This window comes from Colius striatus, chromosome Z, assembly GCF_028858725.1.
Source record: "Colius striatus isolate bColStr4 chromosome Z, bColStr4.1.hap1, whole genome shotgun sequence".
NCBI lineage: Eukaryota > Metazoa > Chordata > Aves > Coliiformes > Coliidae > Colius > Colius striatus.
This window is the reverse complement of record NC_084790.1, coordinates 47,342,842-47,359,746: the sequence shown is the minus strand read 5'-3', so window position 1 is coordinate 47,359,746 and position 16,905 is coordinate 47,342,842. Positions and strand designations below refer to the sequence as shown.

Here is a 16,905-nt window from a genome sequence, read left to right as displayed (position 1 = left end):
ACTAACAGCTCCTTTTCAAAGATCAGTATGTTAATGAATACTGTCATAAAAAGAAAACAGACACGCTTTACCAGCCAAATATTTTCACAGCACTGCTTCCTACAAGTCCCCGGCTACAGCACAGAGACGGCATTGCTGCTGGCCTAACAACAAAATTGTGAGCTCTTAGCAGTATTTTCTTATATTCCCCTTTAGTATTACAACTCTGCCCTGGCACACAGAGCAAAGCACACTGCTTCTTTTACATGGGCCTTGTATTTCAGATGTAAAGACTTTGAGGTGCTATCAATTCGTGCTCCCTTTCACCAGATTACACAAAAACATGTTCAGATAAGCTAGGCTGGTTTGCTGTGTACCCAAGAGTATTTCAGCTACTAGGTCCATCAATGTGTTAAGACAGACTTTCCACTGAGCCACTGTGTATTAGAATACACATCACGAGCAGTGAGAAAGCCAAAATTCCTTAATTAGCAAAACTAATTCTCTTCTTCTAGGGATGATTAATCTACACATGTGGCATAGGGTAGGAGTGCAACAATTTCTTACAGATAAAGAAACATAATTTATTGTGTTGATTTCTTAAAAAAAAAAAATCTTACTACCGGTTTACTTATTGTATCTTAAGACTCTTGAAAATAAACTGCTTTTTCACAGCAAAGCACATATACCTTGCCAGCAGTCTCAACTATACATCTAAGAGTAGCCACAAGAAAAAGATCACATTCCATGGACAGGACAGGTTGTCATGCCACCTGCCGGACAAAAATCTTACTTGCACCAACCCATTTTGGGTTTAGCCATTCAAAGGGCTTAAAAGGGAATAAAGCTATCAGGAAAACATCAGAAGAAAAATAATCATTCCAGAAGCAAACTTAAGCAGCTTTCCTTTCAATGACAGAAGACATAGGACATTGGTTACAATAGACATTTCCGTTTCAGTGACTTTACCTTTTGCATCAAATAGTTTATTTCAGCAAAAAGCATAGATGAATCACCAATCCAACAAAGACAGTAAGCCCTCCAGTGTTCCAAATTTTCCATAATTATAAAATAGCATAGAAAAAAATTCTTCCTGGAAGCAAAGGGATGTCATAAGTAAATTCTGTTTCTTTGATAAATAAATTCCATTTCTTTCATGGGTCTCTCTTCAACAAGAGCTGAGAAATTACACAAATAGCAAAATGCTATTCCTTTTTTAAAAAGTTATGCCATTTTAAATCTGAAGGTTTGCATCTAGCTATGTTTTTAGAGAGAAAATAAAAAGAATCCTCCGAGTTGAACAGACTGAGGGGAGATCTTATTAACATTTACAAATATCTGAATGGTGGGTGTCAGGAGGTTGGGACATCCCTTTTTTCTATAGGAGCTAGCAACAGGACAAGGGGTAATGAGATTAAGCTGGAACACAAAAAGTTCCACTTAAACATAAGAAAAAACTATTTCACTGTTCAGGTGAGGGAGCCCTGGCACAGGCTGCCCAGAGGGGTTGTGGAGTCTCCTTCCTTGGAGGTCTTCAAGACCCACCTGGACATGTTCCTATGTGACCTGATCTAGGTGACCCTGCTTCTGCAGAGGGGTTGGACTAGATGATCTCTAAAGATCCCTTCCAACCCTACCATTCTATGATTTTCTAACAATCAACAGAATATTTTAGATTTTGTAGATGTGAAAAAGCAGCAAATTCTTTAAAAATTCTCATGGCAAAACAAGAACAATAGTGATTAGATTCTGAGTAATCTCTCCTAGATACTTAAATGTTTCTTTCTATGTGAAAACAGAATAGGTAAACTGCATTCCAAGCACAATTGTTAAACTTTAGCAGGATTTAAGTTCTTGATTTTCCTTTTTAGAAGCATTTAATCTCAACACTTGCAATAATGCAATATTTTGTCAATAAGATAACATTAATGTACTTTACCTTCAAGAAGTATATTTCTTCTTAATGTACTTTGGCTGTTTCTTTCACTGTTAGATTCAACATTTCCCACCAAATGGTCATTCCTCACAAGAGCACACTCTCAGACAGCAGTAGCTAAGCACTTCAGCACCCAAATTAATTCAGAAGGTAGTTCACCTTGCCAAAGTCTTGACTCCTCATGGACCTAAGATCTATTACAAACCAGAAAAAATACAGGAGTTTGGAACAAAAGGGATTGCTCTCCTACTGATCTTTAGTTTTAATATGTCCAATATTTGATATAAAGAAAACATATAACAAGCATACCAAAAAACATTTATTCAGAGCTATTGATTTCTGAAAAAGCAGCATCCTGCTAGGGAAGTATGGTCTTACTGGCCATACAATTAATATGCTGAGATTCAACTCCACTTTAGTTGTAGGTTAACTTTCTTAGTTAACTTGGGCTCATCATCTTCTCTTCCTTATTTACAGCAGGCAATCACTTAATTCAACTATGTTTCTCACACCACAGATAGCCTAACACAGAGAATTAAGAATCTGTGATCAGACAAATGTGTTTTACTATCAAGTTATTCCACACATTACAAAGCCACTCATAATTTCTGAATTTCACTGACCACATACTGAATATCTTCCACTGCACCACATAATTACAGACATTCAGCAATGATCAATAGGTGAAATGAAACCAATCTCCTGCTGGTACCATATCTTCTACCCAAGTAGCACTTAGGTGAACTTGAACACTCATCTGTCTTTCTTAATCTCCACAACATAGTGAAAGAAAATTCTTAACAGAAGCAGTGACCTTACTGTACTATTGCTTTACTAAAAATACAATGGAAATAGGTACAGATAGATACCACAATAAAGTAATAATTTCATCCTAATTATGCATAGGTATCAAGTTCCTAAGACTACTGAGAACAGTCTGAGAACATTGTAACTACCCCATAGGAACTCCAATTAACACCCTAATCTACTGCTCCCCAGCTAAGCAACACAGGGAACACTTACTTTGAGGTTATCAACACCTCTTACTAAGCCTTCAGATGCGGAATGCAGACAGAAATATAGACAATTACTTTCCTCCACTTACAGTGTTATTCACTTACACCTACCTTCTCTTATTTATTTTGAAGTCAGAGCTTAATTTAAAATTCTATCACATACTTCCAAGTGGAAATCAGATCATCAATAGCATATTAGCACATCATCACACATTCCTCAAAGTAAAGGAGAACCTCCTTGCAACTTACTTAATATTTTCTCATTAAATGTTAAAAACTATAGATTAATAGGGTTTGAATTAACACATTAACTGACTAGACAGTGGCATCACAGTAGTTTGTTTTCTTCTGCTTTTTGTTATAAGGATCAGGAGACAACATTCTAGCAAAATTTTTCTAAATCCATCCCTATGCCAGTCATTTTTCTCATCTGTTCCAGCTCTCCTATAAATCCTTTAAGGAGTTGGAGAGCTTTTGATTATCAGTTATCCTTCAAGCAAAGTCCAACAACAGAGAAAGCTTATATTTCCAGAAAGACATCTAAACTTCAAACACTATAAATTACTACATATGACTTTCTTCTGGTTGTACAGTTCATTGTCAAACAACCATGACCCCCTTGTTTTTCATGTGGCTAATTTCACAAGCATGAAAGTTCATGGCCTCACCTTCCTAACATTTTTCCCACTTTTTTCTTTTTAAGAGATGCTGGCAACACAATCCTAGATGACATTTTTAAGATAACCATTACTGATCCCACACAGAACTCAAATTTAACAGCAGAGAAGCAGAATAAGCTCTTGACAAATTCACTAGTAATACCCAGACAAAGCTTCAGTTCTAGGGGTAAAGCACTGCATTTCATGTAGCTTATTCATCTTGACTGTGCAGGTCCTGCAGACCAAATGAAAATATAAAATAATAAGGCATGCTCAGCTGACAACATACACTAAAGAAGCTCTAGCTTCTTTAAAGTACAAATTGGTCCTAGTGAGCTTTATCACTGTTCAAGGAAAGTCTCTCATGAGAGAGGAAGATCCTTCTATGGGATGCCTGGAAAATAGAAGCATGGTGTTCATGTGCCAAACAGGGATTATCACTAGCTCCTACATACACTTGATCTGTACTGGTTTTGTACCGTTGATAACATACAGAAGATTCAGCTCTAATAGACTGTGCAAAGTACTTGGAGTAACATCTCCTTTCCATCCAATATATGTTCAAATACATCCTGTCAACTGGAAGCTACCTGAGGCTGACAGGAGATGTACTTTACCACAGTGTAGGTATGGCTGGAAGATACGTTGGGTATGTTTGCAAGACTCTTTAACCTAGATCAGTCTATGAGAGACTATTATTTTGCATACTTTTCCCATTGGTGTTTGACTAATGGTACTCTGTAGCATGACATGTGTTCTCAATTCTGATAATTCAAAAACTCTCTGGAAGGACAGTTAACTCTGGCCATCAGCACCTCTGCATTTCAACCACCAAAAATGAGCAAGAAAAGCATCAGAATTAATAAAGTTATTGCTTTTAATCAGACAATGTAGGAAAGAAGGTAAACATCTAGAACAGTGTCAAGCAATCAAATCTACAAATGTGTTTAAAACCAACATCCAGAAAAAAAAAAAAAATATAGACAAATACAGGTATATTTGTTCGTGAAAGAGAGCACTGAGTCCTCAACTTCTTGCACCAGTTTGTCAAAAAGCATTACAGTTTCATGGCTCTGGACCAGGTCTACTCCAGCCTTTTGCTGTATACAAATATTGAGTATGAAGGAGTGCTTATGAAGATAGTTGTTCATTTTTCTCTCTCTACCACAAAATTAGAATTAACTACTTAATTAGAAATGCAATTAAGTATTTGTTAGAAGGCAAAGACAGAAAAAGAGATATGAATGCAAATACATACTCATGAGTAAGGAGTTACTGAAATAAAATACACAAGGGAGAATAACTCACTAGTCTCAAACACTAGAAGCAACTGAAGCACAGAAAACGTGCAACCATTACTTACAGGGAATAAATATTTTCCATTTTAAAAATTGAATGTTTTTAAAAAATCCTGGTGATGAAACCAGCTCAAAATCTAAGACAGAAGTCTACCAAGAATATGGCATTCAAATCTGTACAATGGTTTAGCATTCCAATAAATTCCTCATTTCAGTCTCGGTATTTCTGAAATCTAGTTAACTGTTTGGGAGAGATTTTAGAGACAGACTCAGTATAAGCTACTCAGGCAATTCATATTTTATCATCTTCGTGTTTCTCACAATTGCAATCTTTGAATATGTTCATTAACTTGCAGAGTATTAAATAAATGCTCACAGACAAACCCAACAAGCTCAGGCATTGAAGACCTGAATTCCTAGATAGAAGAAGCTAAAATTTAAAATCAGCCCAAGCTTCAGATGCAGGTTCCTCTTGCTCTCTAGTAAGTTTTTTTAAAATAAATTCAGCTACACTTGATACTCATTAGATAAAACTGAATGAATTATTTTTAAAATTCCCTACAATTTCAAAATAAAACATTTAAATAAAGGCCTTTTTTTATTATGTGGTTTACTGATGCACAATTGATACTTTTACTTATCTAGCCAATTAGTGTTTCTAAAGAATGTATTTTATTTGTTTGCAGTAATTTATTATCTAAGGAGTAATTTTACAGCTTCTCAGGCAACAAATGGCTGTCTTGCATCTGGGAAATAAAACACACAAAAGGGTGGTGTTGTGCTGTTTGAATACATGCAATTATTGGTAGTTACATTCTAATTAGCATAATTCATTTTGAAACAGTTCTCATAATAACTGTCAACATTATGTCAATTTAGCTGAAGTTAATGGCATTTTAACAAAAACACACTCATTTTCAGTATTATACTATGTAAGAGAAAGGAGGAGACAAAACCCTTTCTGAATAAACTGCTTTTTATAGACACTGAACATTTCTTATTTTGTTTCCTTTCAGCAGTCCATCTTGTAAAACAGCACTTCATATAACTACCACCCTCCAAGCTTCTATAAAACCATTTCTACAAATTAACACTGATAAAGTGGCAATAAAAAGCATGTATACTAAAGTACACATGCGTGCAAATTCAGTCTTCTGTTGTTTTGGGGAAAATAGCAATATTTTGTCAGCTAGTGGTGGTAAGGAAGTTGGGAAAAGAAAGTAGTAAATCTTGAAAAAATTAAAAGAGTTAAATAGTATGCTAAAAAGCAGCAGATGCTTCTAGGCATACCTAGGCAGAACTTCCCTTTCTTGCATACTAGGAAAGGGCATAATTTTACCCTTCTTCCAGTTGTGATAAGTTATTAGACACTGTTTACAAGTAGTCAAAGATGCTCCATTATTAAACTGTGTAAAAATTTAGTGTTTTCAGTGACATATTTAAATTTTCAGTGACATATTTCAAGTTTCCAAGAAGAAAAAAAAACATGTTTTTCAGAGTTTACTTTATACTATGAATAAAATTTTCCACAACAGATGGGAACAGCTAACCTCTGCTCAGTACTGGCCCTCAGGCTGAAGTAACACCACCAGTCTTGACTGAATTTAAAAGCCAAGTGTATCACGATGTACCTGTTTCATTTGAGGATCTTTTTTTATATTTTTGTTACATGAGCAAGTTTTGTTACAAAGAGCATGTTGCTATTCAGCAGTCATGAAATATGCTGTCTTAAAAAGCTGTCTGGGCAGTGAGAAGCTTCTGTTGTGTTGGGTTGGTTTTTTTCAAAGTTATGTGAAACAAACAAAATAAAAGATGTCATGCTCTTTAGTTTTTTTGGTAAGAAAAAAAAAAGGACAGCAGTTTGGTATTAATCGACGGTAAAGATAAAGCAAATCTAACAGAACTTTTACCAAATTAATTTGGACAATTTCTTTTCCTTTCATTCACATCATCACGTGCCATAAAGGCACCTTATGTTCAAAGTTCTGTCATTTTTACGAATGCAGCTATCCAGAAAAAGTTAAAATCAGAAACTTCATTCAATCCATTCCACTCAAAATATCTTTCTGACTATAAAATGATAATTGCTCAGATGGTTTCAGACTCATCATAACTTTAACCACATCAGCTTACCACAATGAAATATTAAGGCTGGAGTCAATTTTAAAGGTCTGTTTCAGCCAAAACAATTCTATGATTCTATGACTAACAAAAATTACTTTCTTTCACTTTATTTAACTATGTTATTAACTTTACTTCACTTTATTAACTATGTTCCCAAAATTCTGCTTGCAGTAATAAAAATGGACATGTAAAAATTTTAAATAGGAATGTTATTTGTAAACACTTGTGGAGTGGCGGGTGGGTTGGGAGAAGATACAATTATTCCCAAGTTTTGCATGCTGAATGAGGCAGCAACTCTATGTCAACTCCCCAACCACAGTAGAAAACGAGTACTTTCAGGGGCTAGTTCATCCTATCCTGAAATCAGGCAAGATGACTGTCAGCCTATAAGGCAAGGAGAGTCAGGTAAGTTTGCTCTACCAGTTCCCTTACACTCCTGCAAAACTCAGAAACTCAGCACAGAACTAAGATCCAAAAAAGAGGGAAGGATGGGGAGTGACCCCTAGCTTATGGACCCTCTTAAGCAAAGCCCACTGTCTTTCAGAAGTCTGTCAGCAAAGCACTTGTCAAAGAAAGCTTAAAAAGAGCTCTGCTTATGTGACAATGTAACATTAACTTCCCTAGGAGGAAAGTCTGATTGGCAGTTCCAGATAATAAATAAATACTTTTGAGTAACCTGCATCTTCACCCTGTGCACAATCTGCTCTCACTTGCTTTTGCACCAGTGTGAAAGAAGCTGCAGTCAGGAACAGATAAAGATAATGAAGAGACAGGAAGGAAGCCTGTGGCAGACACATATGCCATAAAACTCAGTAGGTGATAAGTGAAAGGCCCTTAAGGACACACAGCTCACTGAATTTCTTATTAATCTGATATTTTAAACCTATTTAAAACACTTTTCTGTCAAAATGCTGCTGAATCTTCCTATAGTTCAAGCATCACCCCAAAATAAAAAGACAATGTCGGTAGTAGCATGACAATAGTTGTGCAAACAGAAAGAATCAAATAGCAACACATCACTTCCTAAATTGATTTAATGTAGATCATTAGAATAAATTATTTCTTTAAATTCCTAGCTACTAAAAAAAAAAAGGAAAAAAAATGTACAATTTGGATGCAATTTAAGTTTTCAGACCATTAATTTACTTTTTTCCATTTCAACTATACATAATCCAAACGCTTCCTTCACAATAAACTACGTTTTTCCTGATAATTTAGAAAACAAAAATACATAGGTTGATACTTTGTTACCTGGAAAATATTAGGGCTCAAAGCCTAATAGAAACTGCAATAGACTGAAGTGCTTGTAGTAAGTGTGGAGCCCAGTAAACCAGATCTGCCTCAAGGAGCCACAAACAACACAACCAACAAAGCAGAAAGCATGATTATATTCATATGTGCAAGTGTGTTGCACTTGAAGTGAAATACTTCTTCAGATAGATGCAATCTATATACCAACACAATATGAAAAACTAGCATAGTGGTATCTGTTCAGCATTGTTGATCACAGACTTCTTTATTCTGAACATTGAGGTGGTTTTGGGTTTTCTTTTTTTCAAGAGGAAGTTTCCCCTAGAAAGAAGCCATGGATCAGCAAAGTTTTAATAACGTGCCAAAAGGCAGAAGGGGGTAAGAGAACATAGAAAACTTTTCTGCTTTTTTATACAACATGAAGTATATTCAACATTAAATATATAAATTACAGTAGTTTTATGTAGAAAAGTACAGGATAGCTCATGTGATCATAGAATCACAGAATAGTAAGGGTTGGAAGGGACCTTTATAGATCATCCAGTCCAACTCCCCTGCTAAAGCAGGTCCACCTAGGTCACACAGTAACTCATCCAGGCAGGTTTTGAAAATTTCCAGAGTAGGAGACTCTGCACCCTCCCTGGGCAGCATGTGCCAGGGCTCCCTCATCTGAACAGTAAAATAGTTTTCCCTTGTGTTTAAATGGAACTTTTTGTGTTCCAGCTTCTTTCCATTACCCCTTGTCCTGTCACTAGATCCTGCATTAAATCTCAACACTTAAAATCTTCATATACAGAAACACAAAGCAGCGTAACACATGCTGGAAAATAAGAAGCTGAAAGTTCATGTATTCATGCATCTCTTCCTCTCTTTCTTCCCTTATTTTATCCACAAGACTTAACTAAGTTTGTGCTTCACATATCCATGTTCTCCTCAAAGGTCAGTAACTTTCTATGGCTGTGTGTCGTGGTTTAGGCCCATCAGGGAACAAAAGACCACGATTAGCCTCGAGTACTGAGGAGGCTGAGAATTGCTCAAGGGCAGGGAGGGCTTAATTGCCGCTTAAGGTTCAGGACAAAGCAGACCAGGCTACTCGGTTTGGGGAAGAAAAAAAAACCAGAAAATAATTTAATGCAACATCAACTAAAACATACCCACAAAAACCCAAAACATAACCAAAACGAAACAACACAGAGGAATACGTCAATGAAGAGTCCAACCAGCCTCTTTAAGAACACCTTCCCGCCACACCTCCCCTCTTCCCGGGCTCAGAGCCCTGATCCCGGGGTTTTTACCTTGCCCCCCCCTGAACGGTTCGGAGGGGCAGGCAGTGGGGGTCTCAGTCAGTCTGCTCCCAATAGCTTCTGCCGTTCGTCCCTCCTCGGGACGTGCCAACTCCACACCAGTCCTCCCTGCAAGTCCGTGGGGTAGCTCACACACATGGCAGCCCTGCACGGGCTGCTCCGACGTGCACCCAGTCCAAAGGCTGCAGCTCCTCTCTGCCTCTCGTGTGGGGCTGCTCTGCGGCCTGCAGGCTCTCCAGCACGGCCTGGGCCATGGCTGTCTCCCCACACAGTCCCTCGCCCGTCCGGGCTCACTCACATGGAGCTGCTGGTGGCTCTCAGTCCTGCCACGGATCTCCATAAGTTTCAGGGGCACAGCTTGCATTCTCGCCACGGCCTGCAGAAGGGTCTCCGGTCTACTGCTTCTCCTTCCTTCCTCCTTCTCTGGCCGAAGGGTCCGCGTGGTCGCCTCCATCTTGTATCCCTCTTACACCTCCTGACTCGCATTTCAAATTCCCGTCCCCTAAATAGTGATCGCAGAGGCGCCAGATTGGCCCAGCCAGGCCGGAGGTGGGTGTGAACCCAGGAGCCGGGGGAGGGTCCGCAAACTCTTTACCGGGTCTTCACTGCAACCCGCTCCCCCGTTACTAAGCCAAAAGCTGCTCCTTGCTAAACCAGAACACTGTGTCAAAAAACATGGCTTTTTTTTTTGTAGGTTTTGGCTTTTTTACCTATTTTTTAGGAAAGAAACCATTTAAATGCAAACAGTCCAGGCTTTATACAACATCTAGTAACCCAATTCAGAGTTGCTGCTACCATAAACATTCAGCTGCACTCAACATATTAAGTAATGTTATATGCAGGAATGCACTAGGTACTATAAAAATACGGCTTGAGGAGGAGAGGTTGATCTGGAAATAAACTCTGGTTTGATTTCTATCATCCCCTTAGTAATAGATATAGAAATCATAGAATGGTAGGGGTTGGAAGGGACCTTTAGAGATCATCTAGTCCAACCCCCCTGCAGAAGTAGGTTCACCTAGATCAGGTCGCATAGGAACATGTCCAGGTGGGTCTTGAAGACCTCCAAGGAAGGAGACTCCACAACCCCTCTGGGCAGCCTGTACCACTGCTCCCTCACCCTCACAGTGAAATAAGTTTTTCTTATGTTTAAGCGGAACCTTGTGTGTTCCAGCTTCATCCCATTATCTCTTGTCCTGTTGCTAGATACCATAGAAAAAAAGGGATGTCCCAACCTCCTGACACTCACCATTTAGATATGTAGATGTTAGTAACATTTCCCCTCAGTTTCCAGACTAAACAGCTCCAGTTCCTGCAGCCTTTCCTCATATGAAAGATGTTCCAGTCCCCTGATCATCTTGGTGGCCCTGTGCTGGATTCTCTCAGAAGTTCTCTGTCCCTCTTGAGCTGAGGAGCCCAGAACTGGACACAGGACTCCAGATGAGGCCTCACCAGGGCAGAGTAGAGAGGGAGAAGAACCACCCTTGACCTGCTGGCCACACCAATGCATCTGCACTCACATCTCCAGTTCCTCCTGCTTATTCCCCAGGCTGTGTGCATTGGTGTAGAGGCAGCGCAGGGGCTCACTCAAACACACAGGTTCCCCTGGGCGGATGCAGGAGGTTCCTCCCCGGTTTGGCTCTTTCTCAGGGTGGTCAGCCTTCTGTATCTCAGCCCACTGTGCAGATGAAGGGCACTTATCATTGCATTCCCTGTCCTGCCCTGTTTCCCAGCTAGAGGGGACAGCTTGTTCTGTTTTGCTTCTCCCCCCACCCCCCAAGTCCTTTAGTTTAAAGACTTCTTTATTATATTTGCTAGCCTATTCCCAAATATTCCAGTGCCTTTACAGGAGAGATGAATCCCATCCTATCCTATCAAGCTGTAGTCCCCAAGGAAGGATCCATTGTCAAAGCACCCAAAGCCTTCCCGCCGGCACCAGCCTCTCAGCCAGGAGTTCACTTGGCTGATTTTTCCATTGCAGACTCCCCCTTTATCTCTAGTGAACAGGATGGAGGAGAAAAATAACCTGAGCCCCTCTACCTTTTACCTGCTCCCCCAAGGATTTAAAATCCATCTGGATCCTGGAGATGTCATGCCTCATGACATCATTCATACCTACATGGAACACAAGTAGGGGGTAGTAGCCTGCATCCCTGATGAGCCGTGGCACACTCTCGGCCACATCCCTGATCTTGGCTCCTGGTAGGCAGCACACCTCTCTTGACTCCCTACCTGCTCCACAGATGGATCTTAGTGACCCTTAGCAGTGAGTCACCCACAACAAGCACCCGTTGCCTCTTTCTACGGTGTCCATTACCTACTGCAAGTGGAGCAGCTGATGGGTTGTTTGGTGGGTTGTTTTATGGGTTTTCCCCTTTTGGAGCTTGCTCGTCAAAGTCCCTTGTCACCAGTGCCTCATACTTATTTGTAGTGGGCACTCTGGAACGAGGGCTTTGAAGACGAGCCTTTTGTCCTTTTTTTTGTAACCAGGGTCCATGAGTTATTGGATTCACTGGAGGCTTGCACCTCATTGCAGAAGCCTCCATCTTTCTCCACTTCTTCCCCTCTAATACTACAGAGCCTACTCCCAGTTTCCTGCAGCTCTTTCACCAGGCTCAGCAGTTCCTGAACTTGAGGCAGTTCCTGAACCTGTGACACATTTTTGCCTCAGAGGCAGAGGTCCCTAAGCATCCTAAACACTTCCTGCACTCCACCTGGACTGAAGCGTCTCTACTAACTGGCTCTGTCTGGGTGGACACATCGACCTTCACCTGGGTTTTGTCCACCTGAGTCTTGGCTTTAGTTCTCAGGCAAGTGGTCTCCATTTTGCTAGTTTGAAGCTGATGCAACAGGCTTTTTGTACACTCCTATTTTGGAAAAAAATTACTCACCAAACTAGCAGTAAGTGAAGGTGCTGACTGGCCAAGTACTTGGTAGCGCATGCGAACAAGATTAGAGGTCTCTGCAGGTTGCCAGAGCTGCTGTCCAGTTGCATTGGGAAGCAGATACTTGCCTGTGAAGTTAAGAAAGAGTATATTTTAAATATTAGATATTGCCACAGATGAGGCAATGCTTTGGACAGAGTTTACTATAAGATAAGGCTCTTACTATTCTAAAACATTTGTTTCTTTCACTGTCGTCCTGATCAGAGAGGATTCTATCAAAACAGAATTCCTACTATTCACTTGCTAGTCCTTCACATCACTCTTCCACAAGCAAAACTTCTCTTAAGCAAATTCATTTTCTCAATATTCTCACAACTGTACCTTTTCCTACCTAGAAATATAATTAATGGAACAACAGATGCAAACATCCATATTGATGGGTCTGAAGCAAAGGAACCTAAATACTGAAGGCTATACCAAAATTTTTAGATAAAAATGTTTAAAAATTTAAAATAAAATTAAAATATGCCACTATCTACCCCTTAATGGAACAAGGTTACAAGTCTGAGGTACAAAGTGAGTTTTATTACTGGAACAAGGCACATGCTATATGGGTAACAATACCACCACCCTGTGAGTGGTGACTTCTTCTGAAATCCCTTGTAATTTACCTAAAAGGTATTACTCAGTTCCTAAGACAGTTTCCTTAACCTGCATCCCAATCACCAAGGTGTAAGGCAGTCATTCAGGCTCCCTGGGAATGGCTATATACCCCTCTTTGGTAGTGCTGAGCTCACTGACTAGCAGTGTAACTTTGCTCCAGCCAGGAAGCTCAGGCCCAGTGCAACAGAACATCAGCCCCCAAATCAAAGAACTACCACTTGGTCTAGATCATCTGCCCATTAGGCAAAAAGCATCTCTGACTCAGGAAGCCCCTGAGCTGCAAACAAACAGCAGGGAGACTACTCAGGGAATTATACTAAGAGGACAAAGATGTAATCAAATTGTTCCTTTTTTCTTACTTTCAATCTGTCAAGAAATAGGACAGGAGGCTATACACCGGTCTTAGCAAATACATTCACCTTGAGTTTTTAGTTATCTCTGCAAACATGCAAAAGTGAGACAATCACTACTAAAGCAACTGACTTCTCTTACAAGATCAAACAGCTGAAGCAAAGCGACAATTCAAGAGATTATTTTCCTTTAAATCAAAACTATGTTCAAAAACACAATGCAAGATTTTGATTGAACAGTGCAAGAGAAAACCATCTTCCAAACCACAGGTCCTGAACATTTGTTTCTTGAATTCACTAATCTTGTGATCATTAAACACCATTAATCTTGTCACCGCAGAGAACTATGGAGTGGGTATGTGCATGACCACTGACAGTTTTGCTTTGGCTTGCATTCCACACCACAAAGGTTTAAGTAACAAGGCAATGAAGTCTAGAGATAAATTATATATTATTTTTATATATATATATATTATATAGAGAGAGATAAATTATATATTATTTATATTATATTATTAAGAGATAAATTATATTATTGATGCATGTACTTACATTTTGGTTTAAATAGTAGGCAAACCCAAACCATGGAGAGCTAATACTGTGATTCCTATTTATGTCAGTCAGTCAGCAGAGTACAGCAGGCGTATGCTGACAAAGTACATCTCTAAGAGCCACTATTATTCTGTATCTTTTACAGACATCTAGATTCTACTTATTCTTTATCCTGCTCAAACATCTGAAAGAAAGTCTAAGGTATTTCAGTACAGAGGCTAGAAGGGAGGTAATTCTTTTACAACCACAAAATCTTGTACTAAGCATTTCCTTCAACTGTAAAATTTTACTTGACAAGGGAGCGGGGGAGCAAATTAACTCAGCATCTGGACCAGACTCTGAACTTTAAAAATCCACTTAATATTCCATTATTTCTCTTGCATGATTATCCTCTAGAAATATTTAACATAACATCGGAGGGACTATGGAGTAGCTAATTAGGCAGTCGACACCATCAAAATTGCCAGTGAAAACCTGTGATGCTGGAATGATCTCTCCTCCCATCCTTACCTCAAACCGGAGCCTTGAGGGCACCATAAATTTAGGCAAGCAGAGCAAAGAGTTTGGAACTCCAGTTCTTCTTTTCATAGAAGAACTCCAGTTCTTCTTTTCATTGGAACTCCAGTTCTTCTTTTCATTATATGCTTTTTAACATAGAAATGGCATATAATGAATATGCTTTCTATAAAACAGCTTATGCAAAAAGATGGTAACAGATAAAACTCTTCTTTGGGAACATTAACCTTTATGCAGGGAGATGCTATCAGCAGATTAGCAGTTACCAGCAAGAAAGCCAACTGCAACAAAATATCTGGAAAATAACAACTGTGCTTTCAATACTGTCCTCTTTAAGAAAAGTTAAGACACATTTTAAAGGAATGGAACGAGGCTTCTTCATTTTCCAAAGCAAATGGAGCATCAACATTTCTGTACAGAGAAAGACTTTCTTTGAAACTTAGCCTGCTTTCTTTAAGGGATTAGGGTGCTTCTGCTTTAAACCAGCATACAAGAAAACAGTCCCTGCCCACAATAAGTTTATCAGTAATTCTCTGTGGATTCCTCCACTTAAAAAAAATAATTCAATAATCCCTTCAGACCATTCACTGCTCCTTTTTCTTTCAACTGTAGTACTCCTACACTTTTTCCTACTACAGTTTCATTCATAATTGTATGCATTTTCCCCTTAATAACTCCTTGAATTTAAATGTATCCACACCATTCCTTGCTCTTAAGTGATGTATCAGCAGCATACATAAAACTTGAGCTGAAATGCATTATTGATTTTCACACTGCATTCAGTTCTGCCTTCATGTTTCATGCTGCAAGCAGCTGCTTTCTTTCTTGAGTGAATTGACTCACAGGAGAAAGGAAGACTTCAACCTCAACTCCACCTCATCCTTTCCATCTTAATTCGACATTTCAACACATATACTGTCGTGGTTTAGGCCCATCAGGGAACAAAAAGACCACGATTAGCCTCGAGTACTAAAGAGGCTGAGAATTGCCAAAGGGCAGGGAGAGCTTAATTGCCACTTAAGGTTCGGGACAAAACAGACCAGGCTACTCGGCTTGGGGAAGAAAACAGAAAATCATTTAATGCAACACCAACTAAAGCATAACCTTAAAACCCCAAATATAACCAAGATAAAACAACACAGAGTAATACATCAATGAAGAGTCCAACCAGCCTTTTTAAGAACACCTTCTCCCCACACCTCCCTCTTCCCGGGCTCAGAGTCCTGATCCCGGTGTTTTTACCCTGTCCCCCCCCGAACGGCCCAGGGCACAGGGAGTGGGGGTTTCAGTCAGTCTGTTCCCCATAGCTTCTGCTGTTTGTCTCTGCTCGGGACAGGTGCACTCCACACCAGTCCTCCCTGCAAGTCCGTGGGGTAACTCACACACATGGCAGCCCTGCACGGGCTGCTCCAACGCGCACTTATCCCAAAGGCTGCAGCTCCTCTCTGCCTCTCGTGTGGGGCTGCTCTGCGGCCTGCAGGCTCTCCAGCACGGCCTGGGCCATGGCCGTCTCCCCACACAGTCCCTCGCCCGTCCGGGCTCACTCACACGGAGCTGCTGGTAACTCTCAGTCCTGCCATGGATCTCCATAGGTTGCAGGGGCACAGCTGCATTCTCGCCACGGCTTGCAAAGGGGTCTCTGGTCTATTGCTTCTCCTTCCTTCCTCCTTCTCTGGCTGAAGGGTCCGCTTGGTCGCCTCCCTCTTTTATCACTCTTACACCTCCTGAATCGCATTCCAATTCCCGCCCCCTAAATAGTGCTGGCAGAGGCGCCAGATTGGCCCAGCCGGGCCGGAGGTGGGTCTGAACCCAAGAGCCGGGGGAGAGTCCAAAAACTCTTTACCGGGTCTTCACTGCAACCCGCTCCCCCTGTTACAAAGCCAAAAGCTGCTCCTTGCTAAACCAGAACATACACACAGCACAAACATCGGCAGTGTCCAGGGTAATCTACATCTAACAACAGACCATTGCCACACTGGTAGTAATTTTCTCATTACTTTCATCAGCTATTGATACAGATGCGTCATCTATGCATATAGGTCCCTTACTGTGATCCCATTCAATCACAAAGTGGCTTTTGACTTCTCCCCATGCCTTCTGCAGACACTGTGCTGACATCTTTCCTACCCTTCCTGCACCTGAAACTATCAAGGCAACCTAGTCATAACACTGTTTGTAACCAATGACATCTCTGTCTGCATCTGAATGAAATCCAGTACATTTATCAAAATGCATTTCAATGAAAGGCAACTTATTATGTAATGTTAATAACTTAGTGTTATTTAACAGTACAACTGGTGGACACAGGGAATACACCACTGAAGTTCTGTGTTACTTTCCCCTTGAAATTGCCTCTCATTTTTATCTCACTT

The 16,905-nt window shown here is 40.1% G+C and overlaps 1 protein-coding gene across 3 annotated transcripts in view; it reads right to left on the bottom strand.

Annotated features, from left to right (window-relative positions):
- The window catches only part of MAST4 (microtubule associated serine/threonine kinase family member 4), a 303,567-nt gene that overhangs the window by 204,094 nt on the left and 82,568 nt on the right, over positions 1 to 16,905 (bottom strand). For all 3 annotated transcript variants that reach the window (XM_062017217.1, XM_062017218.1, XM_062017219.1), the window contains exon 3: positions 12,459 to 12,580. In XM_062017217.1, the coding sequence (XP_061873201.1) occupies positions 12,459 to 12,580 (122 nt within the window). The remainder of the gene's footprint in view (positions 1 to 12,458; positions 12,581 to 16,905) is intronic.